General features: G+C 49.6%; 1 protein-coding gene across 2 annotated transcripts in view; it reads right to left on the reverse strand.

Moving 5' to 3' along the window:
• Positions 1-22,931, reverse strand: part of GNA13 (G protein subunit alpha 13) — a 33,142-nt gene extending 10,211 nt beyond the window's left edge. Inside the window, exons 1-2 of one of the 2 annotated variants that reach the window (XM_061393039.1) lie at positions 22,481-22,931; positions 19,991-20,217 (exon numbers count right to left, since the gene is read on the reverse strand). In XM_061393039.1, the coding sequence (XP_061249023.1) occupies positions 19,991-20,217; positions 22,481-22,763 (510 nt within the window). In that variant the 5' untranslated portion in view covers positions 22,764-22,931. Of the gene's footprint in view, positions 1-19,990; positions 20,218-20,558; positions 21,300-22,480 lie in introns of those variants that run through there. The other variant, XM_061393040.1, reaches the window with a different exon arrangement.
• Positions 22,932-23,343: the final 412 nt, after the last annotated feature.

A 23,343-nucleotide genomic window follows, 5' to 3' on the forward strand; every position in this document is an offset into this window, starting at 1 on the left:
CAGTGATCTTTCACTGCACGTGGTGTGGTGATAATGGAGGCCGCCGACTGCTAAGGGGTGAAGCTTCCCCCGAAACCTGCCCTGAGACAATACAGGTTAAACACACATATGCGGTGTGAACACACGTGCTGTAGAAGGGTGAACACTCTTCTGAATTTGGTAACTCGGGAAATTCCTTACAGGAGCTTTAAAGACCTCCACTGGGGGAACGACAGAGAGAAATCTGTATTTTCACAACGTCAAAAAAAAAAAAAAAAGATAAAAGATAAAAAAGGACCTCGATGGTGGTCCAATGGCTGAGACTCCGAGCTCCCTCTGCAGGGACTCCGGTTCAATCCCTGGTCAGGGAACTAGATCCCTCATGCTGCAACCGAAGTTCAAATGCTACAACTAAGATCCGGAACAGCTAAATAAACAAATATTTCTTAAAATATATATAAAATGTGTGTTGCTTGCAACTCAACCACGAAGGACACATAAATGAACAGCGGCACCCCTGTTCTCAGGAACGTGTCTGAGCTGAGGGCCCCGAGTGCAAGTGCAACCCCGACACCTCGCTCAGCACGGCCGGCGGGCCCTCGACTCCCCCAGGGTCGGGGATGAACTGTGGCGAGCCGGGGCCAGCCTCCCGCAGGCCTTTGCCCTAACCACTTCAGAGGTGATCGCAAGTTCTCTCCTGTCTAACGTTAACTTTGATTCGAGGCCTCTCCTCAACGCTGAGCCATCTGGCAAGCCCCTGAACTTCTCTGAGCCTCAATCTAACGGTAAATGAGGAAGGCCCCTGGTTCGACGGATAATCACCAGAGGGGGGCCCAGCAACAACTTCAGTTTGTGCAGCTGATCGACAGTGATGGTCTCCTTTCCTTTACTACACGCCTGTGAGCCCCGAGGCGGGCGCTTCTGCTGTGGCTCACCATTCACGCCGTGCTGCTCAGTCCCCCAGCTAACACAGAAGTAACTTCAGGTCCTGGGCAAGCAACACCATGGGCTCAGGACTCACTCTTTTTGGTCATGACTCAAGGCGCCATTGTAACTCTCCTCAGTATGTGTTATATTACTGAAGAGAATTCTTAATAAACTTCCAGAGGAAAGCCATTTCACACTTACGACTTTTTAAATTTAAGATGTTTGAGGTCACCCCGTAACTCTTTTCTCTTAAGTCCGGAGGTAAGTTCCCAGGCTGCCGTGGCCGGCCTGCCCACTTCTCGCCCTGCGCGCGTCCGGGCTCGGCCCCCACGGGGCAGGGCGGCCGGGCCGCAGCCTCCTCACACGGCGGCTCCGGGCTGACGAAGCCGGGCCTGACGACGTCCCCCAAGAGGCAGATGGACTGACAGGTGAGAGCAGCTGGCTCCGCATGCCTCTGACCTGGATTCTAGTTCTATCAACCACACTTCGTGCCAGCTTTACAGAGCCAAGCCTGCGTGAGGAGCGGTCTCAGCTTCGCCCCAGACAGCGGGCACGTGTCAGAAAGACCGCCTTCGCGGGCAGAGACCAAGTGGGCGAGGGCCCAGCGCGCACCGCGGGCGGACTGCGCTGAGCACCGCGGTGCCAGACCGAGCTCTCGGAACAGAAGGCCACAGCACGCAAGAGCGAGGCGGGAGGGTGAGCGTTTTATGCGCAACAGCTCCTCATAGGACTTCTTCACAAGAGGCAGAAATGGAAAGGGGGCTGCAGCTGAGGGCTGACGAGCCTCCGGTAGCTGGGGCTTGCGAGCCAATTGAGGACTGCCCGCACCGCTCAGCGGTCGTTTCCTCAAGGGGGCAGCGCCAAGCGCGAACCGACTGACGACGGGGCCTGAGCGAGCCGTCTGCGCTGAGGAGCTGCAGGCGAGGGCGCAGCGCGGCATGACAGCCGGTGGCAAAGGGTGTGGCGCAGAAAAGGCCACTGCAGACTGTGCAAACGGTCACACCACAGATTCTTCGGGAAGATTCCCCTGGAGAAAGGAATGGAACTCCAGTGTTGTCCGGAGAATCCCAAGGACAGAGGAGCCCAGAGGGCTGCAGTCCATGGGGTCACAACAGTCAGAGACGACTGAGCAACTAAACCCCCCCGACTCTTCACCAGCACGGACTCTGCAGGAAACACCTGATGTCTACACTGTCTTACAAAACCAGCGTTGTTAACGAAAGATTTAATCCGCTCTCACGAATGGGACTGTCACCATGCCCACGAGCTGGGTCAGCAAGAAAAGCTGAGTGTGCTGACCTGCCTGCCCTATTACACCAGTCCCATGTCTCAGCAGACGTAAATTTTCACTGAGATTTTTGAACTAATGGATGAAACCAAATTTTTCTGCAACAAGAACCCACCTTCAACCACTAAAGCAGAACACTGAACGGCTTTTCAAAATCAACTTTGGGGAAGACTTGACTACACTTTCCAGTAAGTTCAATCCAAACCTAAAGGCAAAATACATTATGTAGGGGCTTCCCAGGGGGCTCAGAGGTAAAGAATCCACCCACCAATGCAGGAGATGCGGGTTCAGTCCCTGGGTGGGGAAGATCCCTTGGAGAAGAAAATGGCAACCCACTCCAGTACTCTTGCCTGGAAAATCCCATGGACAGAGGAGCCTGGCAGGCTACAGTCCATGGGGTCGTAAAGAGTCAGACATGACTGAGCATGCACATGCACGCAAAAATCACTGACAATCAGCATTCCTGGAATTACAAGCAATGTCCAACCACTTAAAACACGTTCTCTGCTGTCAAGTTAAAACAGTGGGCCTCCATTTCATGCAAACATGCAGCAGGTATTTCTAAAATAAAACACAGTTCTAGCAACATCTTTCAGACCAAAATGCAAGTGTTTAAAAAAAAAAATTGCATCCATACTTCAAAATCCACTCAGCTATGGTGACGGCAAAGCTGCAATGTAAAGGCCCAGAGGCAAACACGGAGAGGACCCAACAGAACTCTCCCAGGTCTCTCCTGTTAGGACCACCGTCCGTGAGAGGCAGACTCTCCCCAGGGTGGGATGCGCCGCCTCGCTCCAGATCAGCATGAACGGTGCACATCCGCCCCTGATTCTGGTGACAGCGGAGGCCTCCCGTGAGCAACTCGCTGTCCCCTTCCAGAAGAATCTAACGCTCATCAGTAAACCTGCACTAAGAAACACAGTGTGCAACTTACTATTATGATTTATTCAATAAAAAGGCTGTGGAAGTTTGAATTCTCTCATTAACACAAATACCTACAAAATGCCCTTGATTTTGTCCTTTGGCATGTGAAGGCTAAAATATCATACCATTGAGCCTGTGACAGGAATTTTTGAAGAGGGTGCTCCTTAAAAACAGAGATTCCCTAGGCCTAGCACAGTTCCACCAAATCAAAATTTTAACAAGTCCCACAAGAAGTGATTCTGAAGAGCCAATCCCAGCATCAGTTCAGGTCTGGACATACTGAATCTTTTACTCAAAATTGGATTTCATATTATCTTTTTAAAAAAAATTATTTTTATTTATTTATTTGGCTATGCTGGATCTTAAACGCAGCCTCTGGGATCTAATTCCCCGACCAGGGATCAAACACAGGCCCCTGCACTGGGAGCGCAGTTTTAACTACTGGACCACCAGGAAGTCCCTCATATTAATTTTATCTTTTGATATTGATTATACCAAACCACGGAGAAGGCAATGGCAACCCACTCCAGTACTCTTGCCTGGAAAATCCCATGGACGGAGGAGCCTGGTGGGCTGCAGTCCATGCGGTTGCTAGGAGTCAGACACGACTGAGCGACTTCACTTTCACTTTTCACTTTCATGCATTGGAGAAGGAAATGGCAACCCACTCCAGTGTTCTTGCCTGGAGAATCCCAGGGACGGGGGAGCCTGGTGGGCTGCCGTCTATGGGGTCGCACAGAGTCGGACACGACTGAAGTGACTTAGCAGCAGCAGCAGACCAAACCAGCTAGGGTTTTTAAAAAGCTTTGTAAAAACACGAAGAATATTAAGAATCTGTATTAGAAACTTATTTAGCTTTATCTTATGACCAAAGTAGATTTCAAGTAACATTTACTTGAGTTGAACTAGGTTTCACAAGAAAAGCATCGGGCCTTCCTTTGACGTATCTGAACTGTGACCTGAAGAGCAGAATTAAGCCTGCGAGTAGAGTTTTCTCTTTTTGAAGACTGGCGTGGTGACTCAGAGGCGCTTTACTTCCTGTGTTACTGCAGCTCCGGCCGCTTTCCTCTCCGTACCCCCAGAGCCTGTTTTCAAATGTCCCACATAGCCCACAGCCTTCAAAGGTGAGCTCCCAGAGCCTCCCGTGGTTAGAAGTCAGTGAAACTGATGCTACAGCTGTAACCGAGTAAGCAGCTAAAAAAGCACAGACAAGAACAACTATCAGAACTGCTATGTATATGTATAGGGCAGCAGGGCCCTAAGGAACCGAAAACCTCAATTTGTTATAAAACTAATTTGCTTCTGCAACAGACACCTGAACTTTGCATGACAGGTAAATAAACCAATGCAAACTGTTTAAGAGCAATCTATCTTTTTACCGGGTGAACAGGTAAAAACTACACTTTAGAAAGAAAAGAGCTGATAAAATTCAATCAAATGTGAACTGTAAGTACTGCAGCGGATTTTAGCTTGTTACTAAAATGCTTAATCTTGTAAAATGCCTAGAACTTAACTGCAGGCTGATTAGGTATCTCTCATAAATGGCAGAAAATTCACTGTGAATAAAAGTCAATTAGAAAAACATACTGCTACTGCTGCTGCTAAGTCGCTTCAGTCGTGTCCGACTCTGTGTTACCCCAGAGACGGAAGCCCACCAGGCTCCCCCGTCCTTGGGATTCTCCAGGCAAGAGTACTGGAGTGGGTTGCCATTTCCTTCTCCAATGAATGAAAGTGAAAAGTGAAAGGGAAGTTGCTCAGTCGTGTCCAACTCTTAGCGACCCCGTGGACTACAGCCTACCAGGCTCCTCCGTCCATGGGATTTTCCAGGCAAGAGGACTGGAGTGGGGTGCCACTGCCTTCTCCCTAAGTGCTTCTTAACTGAAGCACCCCATTTCTATGTGTGGAAGCCCTTCTAGTTACGAGACTGCTGTTGCTGTTTAGTCACCGAGTCGTGTGTGACTCTTTGCAACCCCATGGGCTGTAGACCTCCAGGCTCCTCTGTTCATGCAACTTCCCAGGGAAGAATAGTGCAGTGGGTTGCCATTTCCTTCTTCAGGGGATCTTCCTGACCCAGGGATCAAACCTTTGTCTCCTGCTTGGGGAGGTGGATTGTTTACCACTGAGTCACCAGCAAAGCCTAATAATAGGTTAATAGTTTTTTAAGAATAAATATGGTAGTACAAGAAATACTAAAATTCAAAGAAAATCTGTATCATCAGGATAATTAAGCAGTGACAGCTTTCCTCTGAGATCTAAACAAACACGTGATTCTGAAAACAATGATATCACTCGAGCTGACATCCAGCTTTTCTTTACGCAGAGGAGCTGCCGCTAGGCAAGCACCGTGACCAGCGCACTCGTCCTGAAGAGCAGTGAACTACAAAACAGAGGTCTGTGTCCCAAACAGCCAAGTCCAGCGGCGCAGCGGCTCTCACAGCTCCATGCACGTTAAGCCCTTCCACCCACAAGTCTGGAGTATTTCAAAGACGAAACAGAATCAAGAGGTAAGAGAGAAAATGACAAACCTCTTGACTCCTTACACTGACCACAGCTGTGAGCTGGCCTGCCAGGTGGCGGTGCCTCGACTGTCATCGGACGTTTTTTTGTACACCTGTAATGTGCCTTTACTTTCCACCCGTCTTACAATCCTCAAACTAAGCCAGGTGGACACGTTTCCCGAATACTCATTTAGGTAGGCTTCACCATATCTTTGTTTAAAGAACATCTATTCAATAGGAAACTTATTAACTTGCCTTTAAAAGTGACCTAGAAGGTTGTTTTTTAAATCAGTAATTCATATTTGTATACACTGGTAATTTCAGCCCTGCAAATATCCTGGTGAAGCCACATCTAAATAGACTTTAGAGGAGACTTTAAACCGTCTATGAAGAGACGCTGTGTAATATAAGCCTTTCCATCTGGCATTTACTTATATGTAAGGTTTACGGCAAGAATCAATTGCCAAATATAAACAAGGAACAAAATGGAAATGTTTGAGGTTAAACCTGGTTCGTGAATCGAGACTTCTCATTCCACTCTAAGGATGCGGCTGGTAATAAAGCAGGAGGCAATACTTCTTGCTGGATGGGCCCCAGGTCTGTCTCCCCCGTAGTTTTTACTTCAAAGAAAGATGCGGTGATGAGGCTGGTGAACTCCCCGCGCCGGTGGGCGCGGTACGCTCCTATGCCCGGCTCCCGCCCCGCCGAAGCTCACTTCTTTCCTTCACCTGCCCTTCCAGATGCGCTCCTTCTGCCTGGTCTCCACAAAGGACCCATTTTACTGCTCCTTATCTTCAAGATGACTGACTCTTTTTTTTTTTTTTTAATGACTTTATTCATTTTTTTCTGGAGAAAACATCGCCGGGCACTGCAGTGACGCACAGCACGGGTTTAGTAAGGGCGGGCGGCTGCCTCACCTTCACCGCCAAAGCATCCTTCAGATTGCCACCACTCACGCCTGGCGCATGGTTCACAGGGAGAAAGACCGTGTTTATTCACATTCAAAGAAACATAAGGACGCTTCCCTTGCTCAGTGGATAGGTCTAAATTAAGTGGAGTCCAGCTGAATGCGCTTGCAAATATCTCATTAGCATCTTCTATGTGCACCACTCAAAACTCAAAAGAGCCAAAATTAGTCACATTAAAAAGCACCCAAACATTTTTTGAAAGCATTTTTTTCAAATTAAATACCTCTCCAGACTAAGTTAGGTTATAACAGCCTAAGCAGAATTTTGGAAAGAATACCTCTAAACAGCTTTAAGACTTCTCTTGCATATAAGCTAGAAAAACAAAGTAGTGCACAATACTAGTAACAAGACTTTGGGAAGAAGTTGCACTTTATTTTATAAACACTTTCTTGCCACTGCTCACAAATACAATCTTTTAATATCAGGTTTTCTAATTAGACTTATCACCCAAATGACTTAAAGCTAATGATCTTAGTCTTCTAACAGTATTGCTGTAGTCCCACCAAATTCCAATTTACATATAACACAAAATGTAAATGCAGTTTAATAATTCTACTATAGATGTTACCAAAAAATGAAGGACTTTATTAAAATGCTTCATCCTGGAGAGACAGAAAAAGAGAGTATGGCTGTATGTTTAATAAATACTTATAAATGCACATGTCTTACACTTAAATGGTGTTCAATTTTGTTATCTTAAAGTATCAACTGGGGCTTACCTGGTGGCTCAGAGGGTAAAGTGTCTGCCTGCAATGCAGGAGACCTGGGTTCGATCCCTGGGTCGGGAAGATCCCCTGGAGAAGGGAATGGCACCCACTCCAATGTTCCTGCCTGGAGAATCCCATGGACGGAGGAGCCTGGCGGGTAATGCCCAAAGGACTGCAAAGAGTCACACACGACTGAGCAACTTCACTTCTAAAGTATCAATTATTTTCAAAAGCCTATAAAAGAATTATAGCCCCTTCTTTAAAATGCAGGCTTCAGAGTGGCAGACAGTATTTCGTTATAAAACCTTCCTCCCTGAAAAATCAAACGCACATTTTCAGTGTGTGGCAGGAGGCAGTCCTGAGAGGTGGGCGAGCTCGGACGTCGTGTGCCACCCTCTCACCAGAGCAGCGTCATGACAGGACGACCCGTCACCACCACCACTCTTCACAAGACACTCCCATGTGGGTGCTGGAAGGAGCTGGCCCTGCACGTCAGAAATCCACATCCACTTTCTAGAGGAACACCGTACTGGGCCTCTGAGAAAATCACCTCCTTCCAGCAAACGCTAACGGTACAACATTAAATGACGAGAATATGAAATTCTGTACAGAAACTATAGGAGAGTCTAACTCAACAGGCAACACTGTATCCAGAGACTGGAAGGAAACAGCAACGAACCAACACAGACAGAGACTCAGCGGCTGACCGGACGGTGCCTACGGTGGGCACAGACGTGCTTTAAAGTCTAAATTGGAAAAAAAAAAAAAGCTATTTTGGATTCTGGAGCCTATTACAAGTAATTCCCTCAGAAAATAAAATAAAAACAAAAACCAACCACCTTATTTTCAGATAATGACAAGACTAAGACGCTTAAGAGTTCTGAACCCTGAAAAAGTCCTCAAAATTAAATACTTTTTGGAAAAGGACCAATCATATACAACCCCAATAGCATACAAAGGACTGTTGTGAGTTCAGAAAGAAACGTCCTTGACTGCTGAAAAAAACAAAACAAAAAGAATATGCAGTTTTCCAACATAAGACATAACTTCCCAAATCAAGTTTCAATCCCCCGCCATCTGAACGGAGGAGCCCACAGGCGGGCGTGCTGTGGCCCCGGGGCCTCTGCACCGGTGGGTGGCGCTGCCCCTTGCAATCCGCAGGCCCAACACACGCAACAGTCAACACTAACTAACCAAGTCTTTCTACGCCTAGGAGCGCACGGCAGGTGAGAGAAAAACCCGGGTCACTCCACTCCCGGTTTGCTGTTCAATCCAGTGCCCCACACTCGGGGCAGCAGACAAGCCGGCCTGAGCAGTAGGGAGCCACCCCCAGCTCCAGTCAGGCAGGCCAGGTGCGGGCGCAGGCAGCCGGCCTGCCTCACACCCTGTTGGGTGTGGCCACAGCTCCCAGCGCCCACAGTCACCGCTCGGTTAGCTGTGCTCTTAAGGGAGGCAGGGGGCACCGCAGTCAGGATCCCACCACGACCCCGCTCACCCAAACTAGCCGTGACCTTACCCTCAAAGGGCCTGCGCGCCTGGGTCCTTCCAGCCGGCAAACGCGCCGATTCCGCACACTCGTGGCAGGGAGGCTACAGATCAGTGCTCGATGCCGTTCACTGGATGGCCAGCAGCACTGCGGGGGGTCTGGCTGCCCCTCACTGGACCCCGAGCTCTGTGATGGCGGGCCAGCAGCTGGTTCCCGGTCCCCAGGGCCTGCCCATCCCAGGACACGGCGTGGCAGCTGTTCCACACACGCCTGGTGAGGAAGGGGAGCTGACAGGCACCACACTCCACCGCTGGATCGTGAGCCATGCTCACAGGTAAGCAGTGCCAGCCTCCGGGACAGCGCACAGGCTTCAGACGCACGTTGGCTGGCTGCTCCTTCCCCCGGTGCCCACCCCCCAGGCCCGGCACACATGGTCCTCCTCCTGCCTGTCGGGCTCAATTTTCCATCCCTGGGGTCTCAACCTCACCCTCACCTCTTCTGACCAGCCTCCTGCTCTCTCGTCGCTTTCCTTTTCCGCCACAGCATTTATCACATGTGTGGCTATTTACTTCTTTGCTTTTTAATGTGGGTTCTTCCGAATAGCATCTAAGATTGATGCAAACAAAGATTACTTTCATTCGGTTCACTAGCAAGTACTCAGCCTGCTAAAAAGTGCCTGACTGGTTGGTGGGTGGCCAGGACTATGTCCTTGAACAGCTGCTGAAAGCTGGCAGCTGACACGGTTTAAGGTTTAACTCATCTCCTGAAAAGTGCTACATAAGCCTTCTCATCCTCTCACACTTGCTCTCCAGTTCTCACATGTGAAAAGAATTCAGATTATCATGATGAAAAACGGATACTCTAAAAGTAATGCCTAAACAGTCACATTTGCAGAGAGTATAAAACAGTTACACATAAAAATATCAAATGGCTATGTTCATGTATATTCCTATACAAAGAATGAAGTTCCACAGGATGAAATTTTTTTTTTTTTAATAAAGCTCCTTTTTCAAAAGAAAGCTATCTTACATTAAGGTCAAATGTGCAAAATAAAAGAGGTGGGGGCCTTGGCTTCTTACTAGATTGTAACACGAATCTTAAAATTGATTGCAATATTTGATCATAACAATTTAAAAGTTAAGAAAAACATTAAGTGTAATGCTCCTTACGCTAGCGTAGGGTTGAAACGTATATAATGTATACGACAACAGTTCAGTGTCCCCATCGCTTTTGAAGCTGCAGCTAACAAAGACAGTTTTACTGCAGATGTGACAAACAAGTTAGTATCATCTGAAAACGGCACACCATTTGCAATGCAGAATTTTAACTCTACAAGCCCAATCACATTCCTTTTATGAAAATATTTCAATGAGAATATATAGTATTTGCAGCTTTGTAAATATAAAGCATCCAACTATTAAGGTTTAAAAAAATGAACAGAAAATGAACTGAGAGGCCACCTCACCCCTGAGGAGCTCCGTGCCCGCCTGGTGCGGCGTGCGCCTCCTCTCACCTGTGGGGTCCGCCGGCCGGGCACTGCTCGTGAGCCGCTCCCCAGACACTGGAGAAGCTGGCACCACCGCGCATGGCCAGCGCTGCCCCGAGGTTCCCTTTACTTAACGTCAGTAAATGCGAACCATTGCACTTCACGGCAACCCACTCCAGTGTTCTTGCCTGGAGAATCCCAGGGACAGGGGAGCCCAGTGGGCTGCCATCTCTGGGGTCGCACAGAGTCAGACATGACTGAAGTGACTTAGCAGCAGCAGCAGCAGTTCACGGCAAGAAGCCTCAACGCACACCACAGGACACCAGAGTGCAGACTCGCTACACGGTTTCTACTGAGGCGGTTCATCCCACGTAACAGGAAAATAATCTTGAAAAGATCACTTGGGGATAAAAAGTGGTAACCAGGATACTGAAAGGGAAAGTGAAAGCCTCTCAGCCTGCGACAGTACTCACTGCCCAGCACCTCTTGCTGAATTTTCTAGAAAAGAGAAGACACACACCCCAGGAAGAGGCTGACGCCGCTGCCCGGGTGGAAGAACCTGCGACACCAGGCCATCTGGGGGGGGCAGGGCTGACAACGTGAGAGTTCTGTTTGCAAATCTGGAGTTTATTTTGCTCCATTACTCTATTAATATTTCTAGTTGGTATCTTTTTTAACAAAATGGTCAGGAGTTCTAAAATCTCTCAGAAAGTGACATGAAACCTTAAAGAAAAAAAAATAAAGATTCTGTGTTTTATGAATATAACGAACTTTTCTAGGTTGGAAAACCCCAAACACCCTCCTTAACGTGAATGCTGACAACATCTCTGCCAGGGATGGCAGAAAGGGAAAGCGGGTCCATGTGCACACTGGGGGTGGGGGCGGTGCTGGAGAAGCGCAGGGCGGGCAGCTCACACTCTGGCCAGTTCAGACCACACACCTGAACCGTTCAAGGAGCACATTCTCCAAACAAACAATTCCGGCTATACATCTCATGCAATGCAGGAGACCCAGGTTCGATCCCTGGGTTGGGAAGATGCCCTGGAGAAGGGAACGGCAACCCACTCCAGTATCCTTGCCTGGGAATCCATGGCTACAGTCCATGGGGGGTGGAAACAGTCAGACACGGCTGAAGCGACCAAGCACACGTGTGTGCAAATGCCAAGAGCCACATCGCGAGTTCTCGATCTGAAAATCAAGTGCAGTGACGCTGCAAAGGAAACAAGAAGCAACATGGCAATGAAAGCCTCACACCCTCCATGGTGCTGCCTCCGCCAGAGACCACGGGGTCTGATGAGAATGAAGCACTCTTCTGCACTGGTTAGAACGCAGGGTTTTCACACTGGAAATCAAGCTCTGAGAGTCAAACCGAAGCTGACAGTGCTTCATACTGTAGAAAACGACTCACAGTCTGTGGATGTGGCAGGGCTGTTAACAGCTAAGATGGTAACGTGATCAGCAGGTGTCGGGCACTGGGCCACAGGCTTTATTTACGTGGGTGATCTGAGCTCATGGAATCCCTGCAACTCATAACAGTCTCAGAATCGTACCTACTTCACAGTGGAAGGAAGAGGAAGTCAGAGAGGCTGGGGGCCTTGCGGGGCTCACGCAGGAGGCGGAGCCGGGACACCAGCTTGTGTGGCCTTCAGGTCCACTGCGCCCCGTGGCACAGCAGGAAGCCACACCACACTGTGAAGTACCCGTAGAGACGCTTTACTATGCAAAACAAGTCAGTCAAGTCAGACCCGCTACTTTCTAATCTGTTTGGTAGATACAAAGTAAAGTTCCACACACCAAAACCAAGTGTATAAGTCTTAGGACTTAGACCAAAACCAAAACAAACGTGACAAGAGTAGTTCTACTGAAGGATTCCGAGCCGTGGATGGAAAAGTTAACCCACTGCACTGATTTCAAAATCTTTTTTATTCATTTTGCCAAAAGAAGAGAAATTAAATTGGAAAGATTAAGAAAAACAACTACCATCACTGAAAGGGACTGGCAAATCTAGCCAAGGCCACTAAAGTCCAGTTTCAAAACAAAACTATTTCCTTGATCCGTATCAGCTCATTCTAATAATGTGGATGTAACAAAACCTCTTCAAAAAAGGCATCTTGTTTAAAAAAAAAATGTTCACAACACAGACTGAAGAATTGTATCACACGGCTAGGAAAAGACCATGAAACAAAAAATCACTATTAATTTCCAGAAATAGGTACTTTATAATTGGAAGAAAAATTTGCAACAAACTGTAATCTGAATCTGGAATGCTCATAAGCAGAATGCAGTCTGTGGCAACTACATGAGAAACGTGGCAAAGGGGTTCACAACATAACAGAAAAAAAGCGCCCCAACATCCGCCAGCCCCAGGAACAGCTCCGAGCAACTGTGCAAGACACATGCTAAGTTCCAAATGTCCCTTTCCTAGAAAAATGTATGCCTACCTCTCAGATAACTGGCTGTCACTAGACTTCTACTCTTCAGTGCAGTCGCTCAGTCGTGTCTCAGTCGACTCTTTGCGACCCCGTGAATCGCAGCTCGCCAGGCCTCCCCATCCATCACCAACTCCCAGAGTTCACCCAAACTCATGTCCATCGAGTCAGTGATGCCATCCAGCCATCTCATTCTCTGTTGTTCCCTTCTCCTCCTGCCCCCAATCCCTCCCAGTATCACAGACTTTTCCAATGAGTCAACTCTTCGCATGAGGTGGCCAAAATACTGGAGTTTCAGCTTCAGCATCAGTCCTTCCAATGAACACCCAGGACTGATCTCCTTTAGGATAGACTGGTTGGATCTCCTTGCAGTCCACTCAAGAGTCTTCTCCAACACCACAGTTCAAAATCATCAATTCTTCGGTGCTCAGCTTTCTTCACAGTCCAACTCTCACATCCATATATGACCACTGGAAAAACCACAGCCTTGACTAGATGGACCTTTGCTGGCAAAGTAATGGCTCTGCTTTTGAATACGCTATCTAGGTTGGTCATAACTTTCCTTCCAAGGAGTAAGCGTCTTTTAATTTCATGGCTGCAATCACCATCTGCAGTGATTTTGGAGCCCCCAAAAATAAAGTCTGACACTGCTTCCACTGTTTCCCCATCTATTTCCCATGAAGTGATGGGACCACATGCCATGATCTTAGTTTTCTGAATGTTGAGCTCTAAGCCAACTTTTTCACTCTCCTCTTTCACTTTCATCAAGAGGCTTTTGAGTTCCTCTTCACTTTCTGCCATAAGGGTGGTGTCATTTGCGTATCTGAGGTTATTGATATTTCTCCCAGCAATCTTGATTCCAGCTTGTGCTTCTTCCAGCCCAGCGTTTCTCATGATGTATTCTGCGTAGAAGTTAAATAAGCAGGGTGACAATATACAGCCTTGATGTACTCTTTTTCCTATTTGGAACCAGTCTATTGTTCCATGTCCAGTTCTAACAATTGCTTCCTGACCCGCATATAGGTTTCTCCAGAGGCAGGTCAGGTGGTCTGGTATTCCCATCTCTTTCAGAATTTTCCACAGTTTATTGTGATCCACACAGTCAAAGGCTTTGGCATAGTCAATAAAGCAGAAATAGATCTTTTTCTGAAACTCTTCCTTTTTCCATGATCCAGTGGATGTCGGCAATTTGATCTCTGGTTCCTCTGCCTTTTCTAAAACCAGCTTGAATATCTGGGAGTTCACGGTTCACGTATTGCTGAAGCCTGGCTTGGAGAATTTTGAGCATTACTTTACTAGCATGTGAGATGAGTGCAATTGTGCGTAGTTTGAGCATTCTTTGGCATTGCCTTTCTTTGGGATTGGAATGAAAACTGACCTTTTCCAGTCCTGTGGCCACTGTTGAGTTTTCCAAAATTTGCTGGCATATTGAGGGCAGCACTTTCACAGCATCATCTTTCAGGATTTGGAATAGGTCAACTGGAATAGCCCTACTCTTCAGGGTACATTAAAACCATGTTCACTGATGAAATGTCAGGTGAGGATCACCAAAGCTAGCTTTCAAGGCGGAGAACGTTCCAGCAGCCTTTACCATGATGCTCGCTAGATGGGATAAACTGTGCATCTCTAAGTTAGTAAGTTTACCAGTACATCTGGGATTACCGCCACCACCATCAAACATAAGGTAATAAAGGAGCAGAGGAGTGGCACAGAGTGTTAGGAGAGCTCAGAACATAAAAGCAGCCCTGTGCCTATGAGCGCAGTGCCACCCATCTCTAAGAGAACATGTGCTCAAAGCAAGGCGCCAGGACGCCCCTGGGGAGTGCTGACCGAGGGCAGGGCGCTGGGAGGCCGGGCCGAGAGCAGAGAGCACCCGAGGCCTGGGTGGCCCCTGGACAGGAGGCGCAGACTGAGCTCCAGGCCCACCCTGTCACCATGACCACCCCTGGGATCGGAAGGCACAACCGCGCTGCTGCCTCCGAGTCTGTTCATCTGTGAGACCAGGACCAGAGCCCACACTGCATGTGTTCTTTCACTTAAGGATTCAGTGACAAGGCACGTGATAGAAATAATTAATGTACTTTGAAAAGCACAAGGCAATTTTTGCAAAACATAAGGAATTAAAACGTCATGTAATTAATCAGCAGCACTTGAGTTTTCCAGAGAGACCAGTGCCTGCCATGGGCCAACAGGGCCAGACGGGGCCCGGCGGTCGGGCCGCCTCTCTGTCAAAGGTGAAGCAGGACCACGCGGCGCACGGGGTCCCGGGGCCGCTTCGCTTTGCTTACAGGCGGCTCCCAGCCCTTCTCCCGAGTGAGGCTGCACTCCAGTCAGGAAGAGTGGTAGTCCTGGGGCCGCTTTCTTTGCTTACAGGCGCGCCCCCAGCCCTTCTCCCGAGTGAGGCTGCACTCCAGTCAGGAAGAGTGGTAGCAGGCACCACACACAGCAGCACAGGACACTACCGTCGCTCTTCAGCACCAGAGCTCACACCCCCACAGAAAGTCAAGGTTCTGCCTAAAGTAACATGACCTAAAGACGAGCACGTCACCTTCATGTGACATCAGGAGACACACCCAGGATGCGTGTGCGCGTCTTACACGTAGTGTGACTCTGAGACCCCGTGGACTGCAGCCCGCCAGGCTCCTCTGCCCACGGAATTCTTCAGACAGGAAGGATTCTCCAGGGGGATCTTCCCAATCCAGGGACCGAACGGGGGTCTCCTGCATGGTGGGCAGATTCTTTACCAGCTGAGCCACCAGGGATCCCTATGTCTGTCACACACACACAGTCTCACTAAGTCACACTAACACTATAAGCATGTGCCACACCAGCCTCTCTGTTTTCAAGGTAAACAGCAGACAGGTCTGGGTTTCCAAAGCTTAGATAAAATGTAACCATTCTGACACCTGTTTAAGTTCACCAAAAAAATAAACACAAATTCTACAGAGACCTAAATTTAAAAAATCTCTACAAATTCTAATGTTACATACAATCCTTGTAATACAGACTGAAATAGTTCACCCTAAGCCTACCATATTTTTAGCAACTTGAAGTCAGAGTCTTTCATTGAATTCATTTCATAAAGAAACTGGACCAGTTCACAACTGAAACTAGTGTGTCTCCCTTTCAAGCAAGCCCTCCTCAGGGCTCCGGAGCAAACGAAGGCCTCTCTCCCCTCAGCACCTGGAACCCACCTGCAGCGCCAACGAGAAGCCACCGTCCCAGCCTGAAGGAAGTGCCTACTTTACCGAGCTCTCCGCGCCTCACAGGCCCCCGCCTGAGGCTAAACAGTTACTGTCACCCAGACTGCAGGAAGCTCAGTCCTAAGAAAGACGAGCTCATCAGCCTGGAGAGGTGAAGCCGTCCTCAAGCACCAGCTGCACCCCTGGAGCGAGAGAAAACCACGTCAAACTCAAGGCACCACACGACACAGGAGGCAGTTTCAGTTGCGGGAGTTGCAAAGGCAAGACCGGCCATCACAGGAAGCTGCATTAATGCTGACGACGGCAAAGTGTGTGCAGAGATCCAGGAGTGCGCCCCACAGGGTCACACACTCTCTTGTCCTGTGTAAGGAGGTCTGTACATTTTGCTTAGGCTCCTGAATAAGCAACTGTATATTACACACTCCAATGACTCCTGGCCATGCTGTTAGTTCTCACACGTATCTCCAACCTCTGACTCCCATCTCTGGAGCCATCTCAGCAAATTCCCTAGCTACGGTCACCTTGTTTTTCTAGAGAGGGTATCTCTCCAGCGCAGTGGCAGGCTATGGCAAAGGCATGCCCCAGGCAGAGGGTTACAGACATTTAACTGAGACGCTAAGAGACCCCCACTCAGGACGCACTGTCGTCAGTGTGCAAGTTCAGAGGAAGGAGAAAAAGACAATGTAAGTCGTAGCGACGTGAACCTTCAGAGTTTCTTTTCCACAGTAAGGCATTTATTTAGCTCACTCACAATGATACAAACCAGAAAAGGAAATGTTTGCCTTTGGAAACTAGAGAAAGAAAACATTCATGTTTGCACCCAAAGTTATTACTAACAAACAAACAGCCTGCTAAAAACTAAAAACCTACGCTATGATATCACTACGCTACCCTTGGCCCAAAAACTGATTCAAGGGCAGTCATTCCTCTTTAGCAAAAAAGTGGTCAAGAGCTTAGAAATTGCCCCCATTTTTTTGCATTTAAATTTGCATTAATAAGCTTAATAATCAAGCGGTAGTTGAAAACAAAAAGGCTTATTTTCATTATTTTAGCTGCTAAATCCTCTCATTTCCCCTGATGTTTACTTTTCCTATGCAAGATTCAAGAAACTACACGGTTAAACACAACAAAAAAGAAAAATTGATTCCATGATACAAGAACTTCCCATCTCCCGGAAAATAACCAACTAGCACACACAGACCCCACGGACAGAGAAGCCTGGCAAGCGCAGTGCACGGGGTCGCAGAGGTGACACAACTGACGACTAACACGACGGCACAGAGACACCCGTGCTTCCCAGAAAAGGAGAGCATCGTAATTCAGATCACCTAACAAAACAAGGAAACAAGTAAGTGTCAGACCCTGTGGCGGTGAGAGCGCGAGCCCAAACAGAAGGCAGCCCAGTGGAGACCCTACCCCAGAGGGAGGGCGGCCCAGGCGGGTCACCGGCAGGCAGGCCAGGCCGCCTCGGGTCCAGTGGGAGGACCAGGTGAGGCTGCTCACAGGGGTGCTCGACGCCAGACAAGCCACCCCTCACCCTCGCGTGGGCCTGCCACAGACACTGCACTGACCAGGCGCCCTCCCAGGCTCCCCAGGTGAGGAGGGGGTCATTGCGGAAACCGCTCTGTTCTTTGGGTTCCAGCTGAACCCGTGGAGAGGGCCCAGGCCTGCAGGGAGTTGCGTCCACCCTGTTCTGTGAAGGGGAGCCCGGATGAACGGTACGGGTGTGAAGGAGCCGGGCAGCGGGCCTGCTGAGGGCGGCCGTGGGCAGAAGCCCTCAGTGTGCAGGGTCTGAGCAGGTGCAGCCGTGGGGCACCGGCATCACCGGCTCGTGGGGCGAGCCCCTCAGCGTCCAGGCTCACGGAAGAAGTGGCTCTGTGTTTCGGAAGCAGTGGAGCTGAGCAGAGCTTCCCGGCAAACCCGGCCAGGTCTGGACAAGGTTACTGAGGTCCAGGGAGGAGACACCAGCCAGTGGGGAGGAGGGGCAGAGTGGAGGAGGCAAGAGACCTCCAGAAAAAACAGGACTTGGGCTTTTTGTGTGCAGACGAGAGAAGGAACGGAGAGGACTCGGGGGGAATTTTAAGGAAGCAAGGTGACTTCCCAGTGTCAGCCACGTGACAGGCACCACGGAGCATCCCAAAGTATGGGAGCCATTAATTCTACGCAATGACTCAGTACCGAGCAGCTGTTCCAGGCACCATTAACAATGCAGGGCAGGCAGGAAGGACCCCTGTCCCGAGGAGCTTAAAACCAGACCGCTCCCTGTTCCTTGTTCCTTGCGCCTCTCCTTCTTATCGTGAACTTGCCTCTTCTTGTCCCGGAGGCTGTCTCTGCTCTGAAAGCATCAGCTGGCTCAAGCCAACAATCTGCAGGTCCTCAGCCTGAGCGGTTTAACAGTCTGTTCTTAATGGCAAATAAATTCTCAGGAATATCTTCTCAACAGTGATGACCACAAGAGTGTAAGACGGGAACGTTCAAAAGCAAGAAGTGTCAGGGAGGGCCATCTTCACCTAAATGGACTTTCGGAGCTTACCCACAGAGGCCTGTGCAGGACACCAGGCTGGTCACTCCCTGAACCAACATGCGGTGTGCTATTACACACGGACATTTCTTCCCTGACCTGCAAGGTGAACAAGCTCCTGACACAGTGCATAGTAAAATGTGCGGCTTGTTGAGAAAACGAATTTAGAAGAAAGGAGAATAATCCGCACTTAACAACAGCAGGAAAGGTAAAAGAAGTTGAAGAGGGGTGTGTGAAAGACAAAAATTAACCCCAAGTCTGAGCACTGAATGGAGGCTACTTGTCAAGTCAAATTCATAATTTTCAACACATAATGCTTCCAGCTACTCAGCTTTAACAAGGATGTAGGACCACCTCTGCCGCTTATTAATGCATTAAGTTAACAAGCAAAATACACACAACAAAGAGAACTGAACCAGACGGCGCACCGTCAAGCACTGCATGACTCACACGAAGGCCACCGCTCAGACAGAGGGGAGACTCAGGCCTCAGCTGTATCAGAAGCCGGCACGAAGACTTCTCGAGAACTTCTGGTAGCCAAGGCTGCCGCTGAGTACAAACTGTAATAGCAAGGACTGCTGGCTGCGTGTCACTCTGCAGCCACACCCAGATATGTGAACTGGCTTAACACCGTGACACCACCAAACAAGTTTCTAAGCAGTTTTACTTTTAACTGTCACTTTATTTTGATCACGTTACAGTAAAACTTACTTTACATCTGAACTCCCTCCAAACTGCATACAGGAGAGATGGCTATCATTCCTGGGATCTTTCTGGTCTTTGGCAAATAAAACGCCAGATACAATCAACACATTCACAATCAGATTTTTTTTATCAAGTGCTTTGTAATTTATTTCGATTATTATTTTTTTATCTTTAACCTAGATCAGAACCTTATTTTCCACCCTTTCTTCAATGCTGTGTAATAGCTACAAACTTTTAGTCTTGTGTAAGACAAAGTAGAAATAACAAATGCAAAATAAATTCTAAGTGTTTCCCATGGAAAAGAAAAGTACAAAAAACATCATATTATTTTAAGGAGGAACATTTTGTAAAATGTGCTTAGAAGCTTTTAAAAAGCATAGCATGCAAATATACAAAAAGTGCAATGACTGTTAAACATTAAGGATTTTAACCTATACTGATGAATTGCGAAATAAATACCTCTAAAGGCTAAAGAGCACACTTGAACAATTAAGTTACTGAATTCTTAATTCAAAAATAAAAGGCCAGTTTTTAGAAAGATCAATATTGCTGCTATAACTGAGATGAAATTACTTTTAAAAGGAGAAAAAAATGGATGAAAGTGCCTGAGAAGCTCATTATGATCTTACCCTCGAAAAAGAAAAATGACCAACTAATTACTCAATATAACAGCTTCATCAAACCCACTGGGGGTTTGCCTTATTTTTACCTTGGTTAGTTTATAAAGCTCATCTAGAAAACTATCCACATTTCTGAGGCTAAAATTGTGGATACATACATCATACTGTGGAAGGCAGAGAAAAAGGTGTGTTACAATCAGATGTTAATAAATGCCGTTAAAATCACAACATAAAAAACAAATCTCTTACCAGCTGAAACTCTCGACGCCGGTCGTAGGCATTCTGTATGCCACTGTCTGCCCATAATGCTCTTATAGCAGGAAGGTACTGTAAGAAAACTTGCGTTTCCACGATTCCCTGGGCGGTCAGGGGCGTCCGGGTATCAAATGCCATCAGCTTGTCTCCATTGAGCTGGTTTGAGTTATCCCCCCAAGGAATGTGGAGTTTCTCTCGGGCATCTACCAGCACCCTCATACCTTTGTTTAAAAAAAAAAAAAGTGTGATGGGAGTCATTAAATATTCTCAGAGATTCGATTCTCATATTCTTTCCTTAAACTTCTTGAGTACTCTAGGCCCAGCACCTCCAAAAAATGGAGACCAACATCAAAACAAACAGAAGTAACTTCTCAGAGTGTAAAAAGAAAAATTAAAACTCCCAGTTGTTCAGTCATAAGATTAGAACCTTGAAAAGCAAACACAATTAACACAAGTGCTTCTTTTGTAGGGTTTTAACATGTTCTAATTAATAATTCCGGGGCAGAAGGGAGTCACAAGACAACCAAAACCAGCAAAGGAAGAAGAAACTCCACTGCATAACCTGATGTCCAGGCTCTGAAGATCTGCAAACAAGGCTCTGAGTCTCTCAGAGAGACTTTTATGAGACGCCAAGAAGAGACTCAGCGCCCCGTGTTCTCCCGGTCCCTGAGCACCCTGCCCAGCCCAACCCACGGCCTCCAGGACCTCAGAGCTCAGACACTTCTCCCCTCCCAAGCTTCCAATCCGGGTGAGGCTCAGGGTGGCGTGAGACTTCCCTAAAAGGAGGAAGACCAACTGCAAAAAAGCGGTGGAAGCAGAGATTTCAACTCACAGAGATTATTTCAAACCCATTATTTCTAACACCTCACTGTTACCTTTAGTCCCTGCTAACAGTCACGTGACTATTAGGTCATTTGTTTAGATAACTGAAAAACCGTTTGGCTGTCAATTTTCTGATCACGTCAACTCAGAAAATGCAGATGGCTAGTGACTTCATCTTATCAACGCTCGAAGTAGGTCACACTTAGGAGCCAGTGTACAAGAGGAACCAGGTGTTAAACAAAGAGCCAAGTATCTACCTAGCTATCAGTCAACAGCTGGTCTACTCATTAACAGAACCCCTTACAATCAGCTGCATCAGATACAAAGGTACCTTTGGTTAAGGGCTGACTGCAGAGTCTTGGGCCTTGAGAGAGACCTTAGATTAATTTTGTACTCAACATGAAGAAAGGATAAATTTAACCTCTTTTTACCGCTTACTGCAGAAACCCTAGGGCTGGCTGTGGTCTGTGAGCTCCTGCTGTCCTGCCCCTCCCTCGTCGTTACCCCTACAAAGCCCCCCTTCTCCATTCCCCGCACCCCAAGCAGTTTTCCTACACTCAATCCTGGGAGGGAAAAAAAAAAGTGACTCGAAAGAGTAACTTAAGTACTTCCTCAACAAAATCCCCCCTTAAAAAAAATGCTGCTTGGAAAGGCTTGACATCTATTACCAACCCCTAGATAAACTGCTACCCAGATGCCAGAGAGCACCCTCAGGCACCTGAAGAACCAGGCTCTGTATCTCAATTCTGCCAAAATGCCTTTTATAAAGTAGAAAACAGCTGGACACTAAAAGGAGTGCTAATTATAGCTCAAATGGCAAAAGTAACCCCCCCCCCCCGATTTGTCTGAAAGCCCAGAACTAAAATTCCTGTGCGTTTTTCACTTGAGAACAAAGATCAACTCGAGTTTTAAAAACACCCACAAGAGCAGCAGAACCGATGCCCCAAGCCGACACTGATTCACTGACTCAGCCTGCACGGTCTCCGGCCCTAGACCCGCTGTACCCACACACAACTCCGTTTCAGCAGCAGACTCTCCCCCACCGCAGTCAGAAGCAGAAGGAGGGTGCAAGGTGCTCGGTGATGACAGGCACACATCCTGCCCGACCGTGACACTGGAGCGAAAAACCACTGATGCTAAAACTTTTTTAGACCGACGGCATGGTGCGCTTTCCTGACGGCAGCACAGCAAACGGGACACCCTCGAGTTTCACATCCTTGCCCCCAAAGGGCCAGGAGCCTGTCACCCTTCGCCCTTGACCAGAGTCTCGGGCACAGGGTTCCGGAGCTCCGCGGCCCCGGAGCTGGGAGTAGCCCCGACCCCATGTGACTGGGCCACCAGCCACCCGGGGCGCGAGGCTGGGCGAGCAGAGCACGGGCGCGGGGTGGCCTGGTGCGTCCGGGGAAGAGGCCAGCCTGCACCCCGGGGCGCTTCCCTCCGGCGGGGGCCGAGGCCAGCGGCGGGGTGGCGGGCCCGGGGCCGCCCCCCGCCATCCTCTCCCCCGGCCGCGCCCCCTTCCCGCGCGCCCGGCCGGGGGCTCCGGAGAGGAGGGCGGTGCCCGGCGCCGCCGCCCCGGCCCCTGGCCCCGGCGCCTCCCGACCCCAGATCCCCCGGCCCTCCGACCTCCCCGGCCCCGGGCCCCCCGCTCCCCCGGCACCCCACCTTTGATCACGTTGCTGTAGATGGTGGGGCGGAACTCCTCGCGCGCGCGCTGGTCGAAATCCTGCCCGTGGATGATGCGCATCTGCTTGAGGAAGGTGGACTTGCCGCTCTCGCCCGCGCCCAGCAGCAGGATCTTCACCAGGCGCTTCACGTAGGTCTTCTCCCGCGACAGACACTTGTCGATCTCCTTGGACTTGCGCTGCTGCTCGGCCTCGCCGCTCGTCAGCACGCAGCCCGGGAAGCACACGGACAGCACGGACCGCGACGGCAGGAAGTCCGCCATCTTGCCGCCTCGGCGGGGCCCTACGGCTCCTCCGCCCGCTCGGCGCGCGGCTCCAGCTCCGGCTCGGCGGCTCGAGGGCGGGGGGCGCCGCGGCGGCCCGGGCGCGCCGGCGGAGGGCGGGAGCCGGCGGTCTGACTCGCAGGGCGGGCCGGGCAGGGCGGGCCGGGCACGCCGCTGAGGGAGGGCGGGAGGGCGGGCCCGGCGGGGCGGCGGCCCCGGGGCGTGCGCGCGCACGCCGCCTCGCGGGGACGCGCGCGCACGCCGCGCCCGGAGACTCGCGTTCTCTCGCGAGCCCGCGAGCTCCGCCGGGCGCGCGCGGGGCGGGGCGGGGCGCGCGGGTGGGGCCCGGCGGTCACGTGGCCCGCTCCGCGGCTGCGCCTCCTGCTTCCCTGGAAGAAGCCGACCCCACCTCTGGGCCGCGCGGCTACTTTCGGGGGTCCAGGGGCTCAAAGAGCGGCCCCAGGCTCTGCTCTTTGGGCTCCCAGCGGCTCCCGCCGCTCCCACTCCCCACCCCCACTCCCCGCCGCCGGCCGCCGAAGCCTTTGGCTCCAAAGTTGTTCAAACAGAGAGCGGGCGTTTG

This window comes from Bos javanicus, chromosome 19 (genome assembly GCF_032452875.1).
Source record: "Bos javanicus breed banteng chromosome 19, ARS-OSU_banteng_1.0, whole genome shotgun sequence".
Taxonomy (NCBI): Eukaryota; Metazoa; Chordata; class Mammalia; order Artiodactyla; family Bovidae; genus Bos; species Bos javanicus.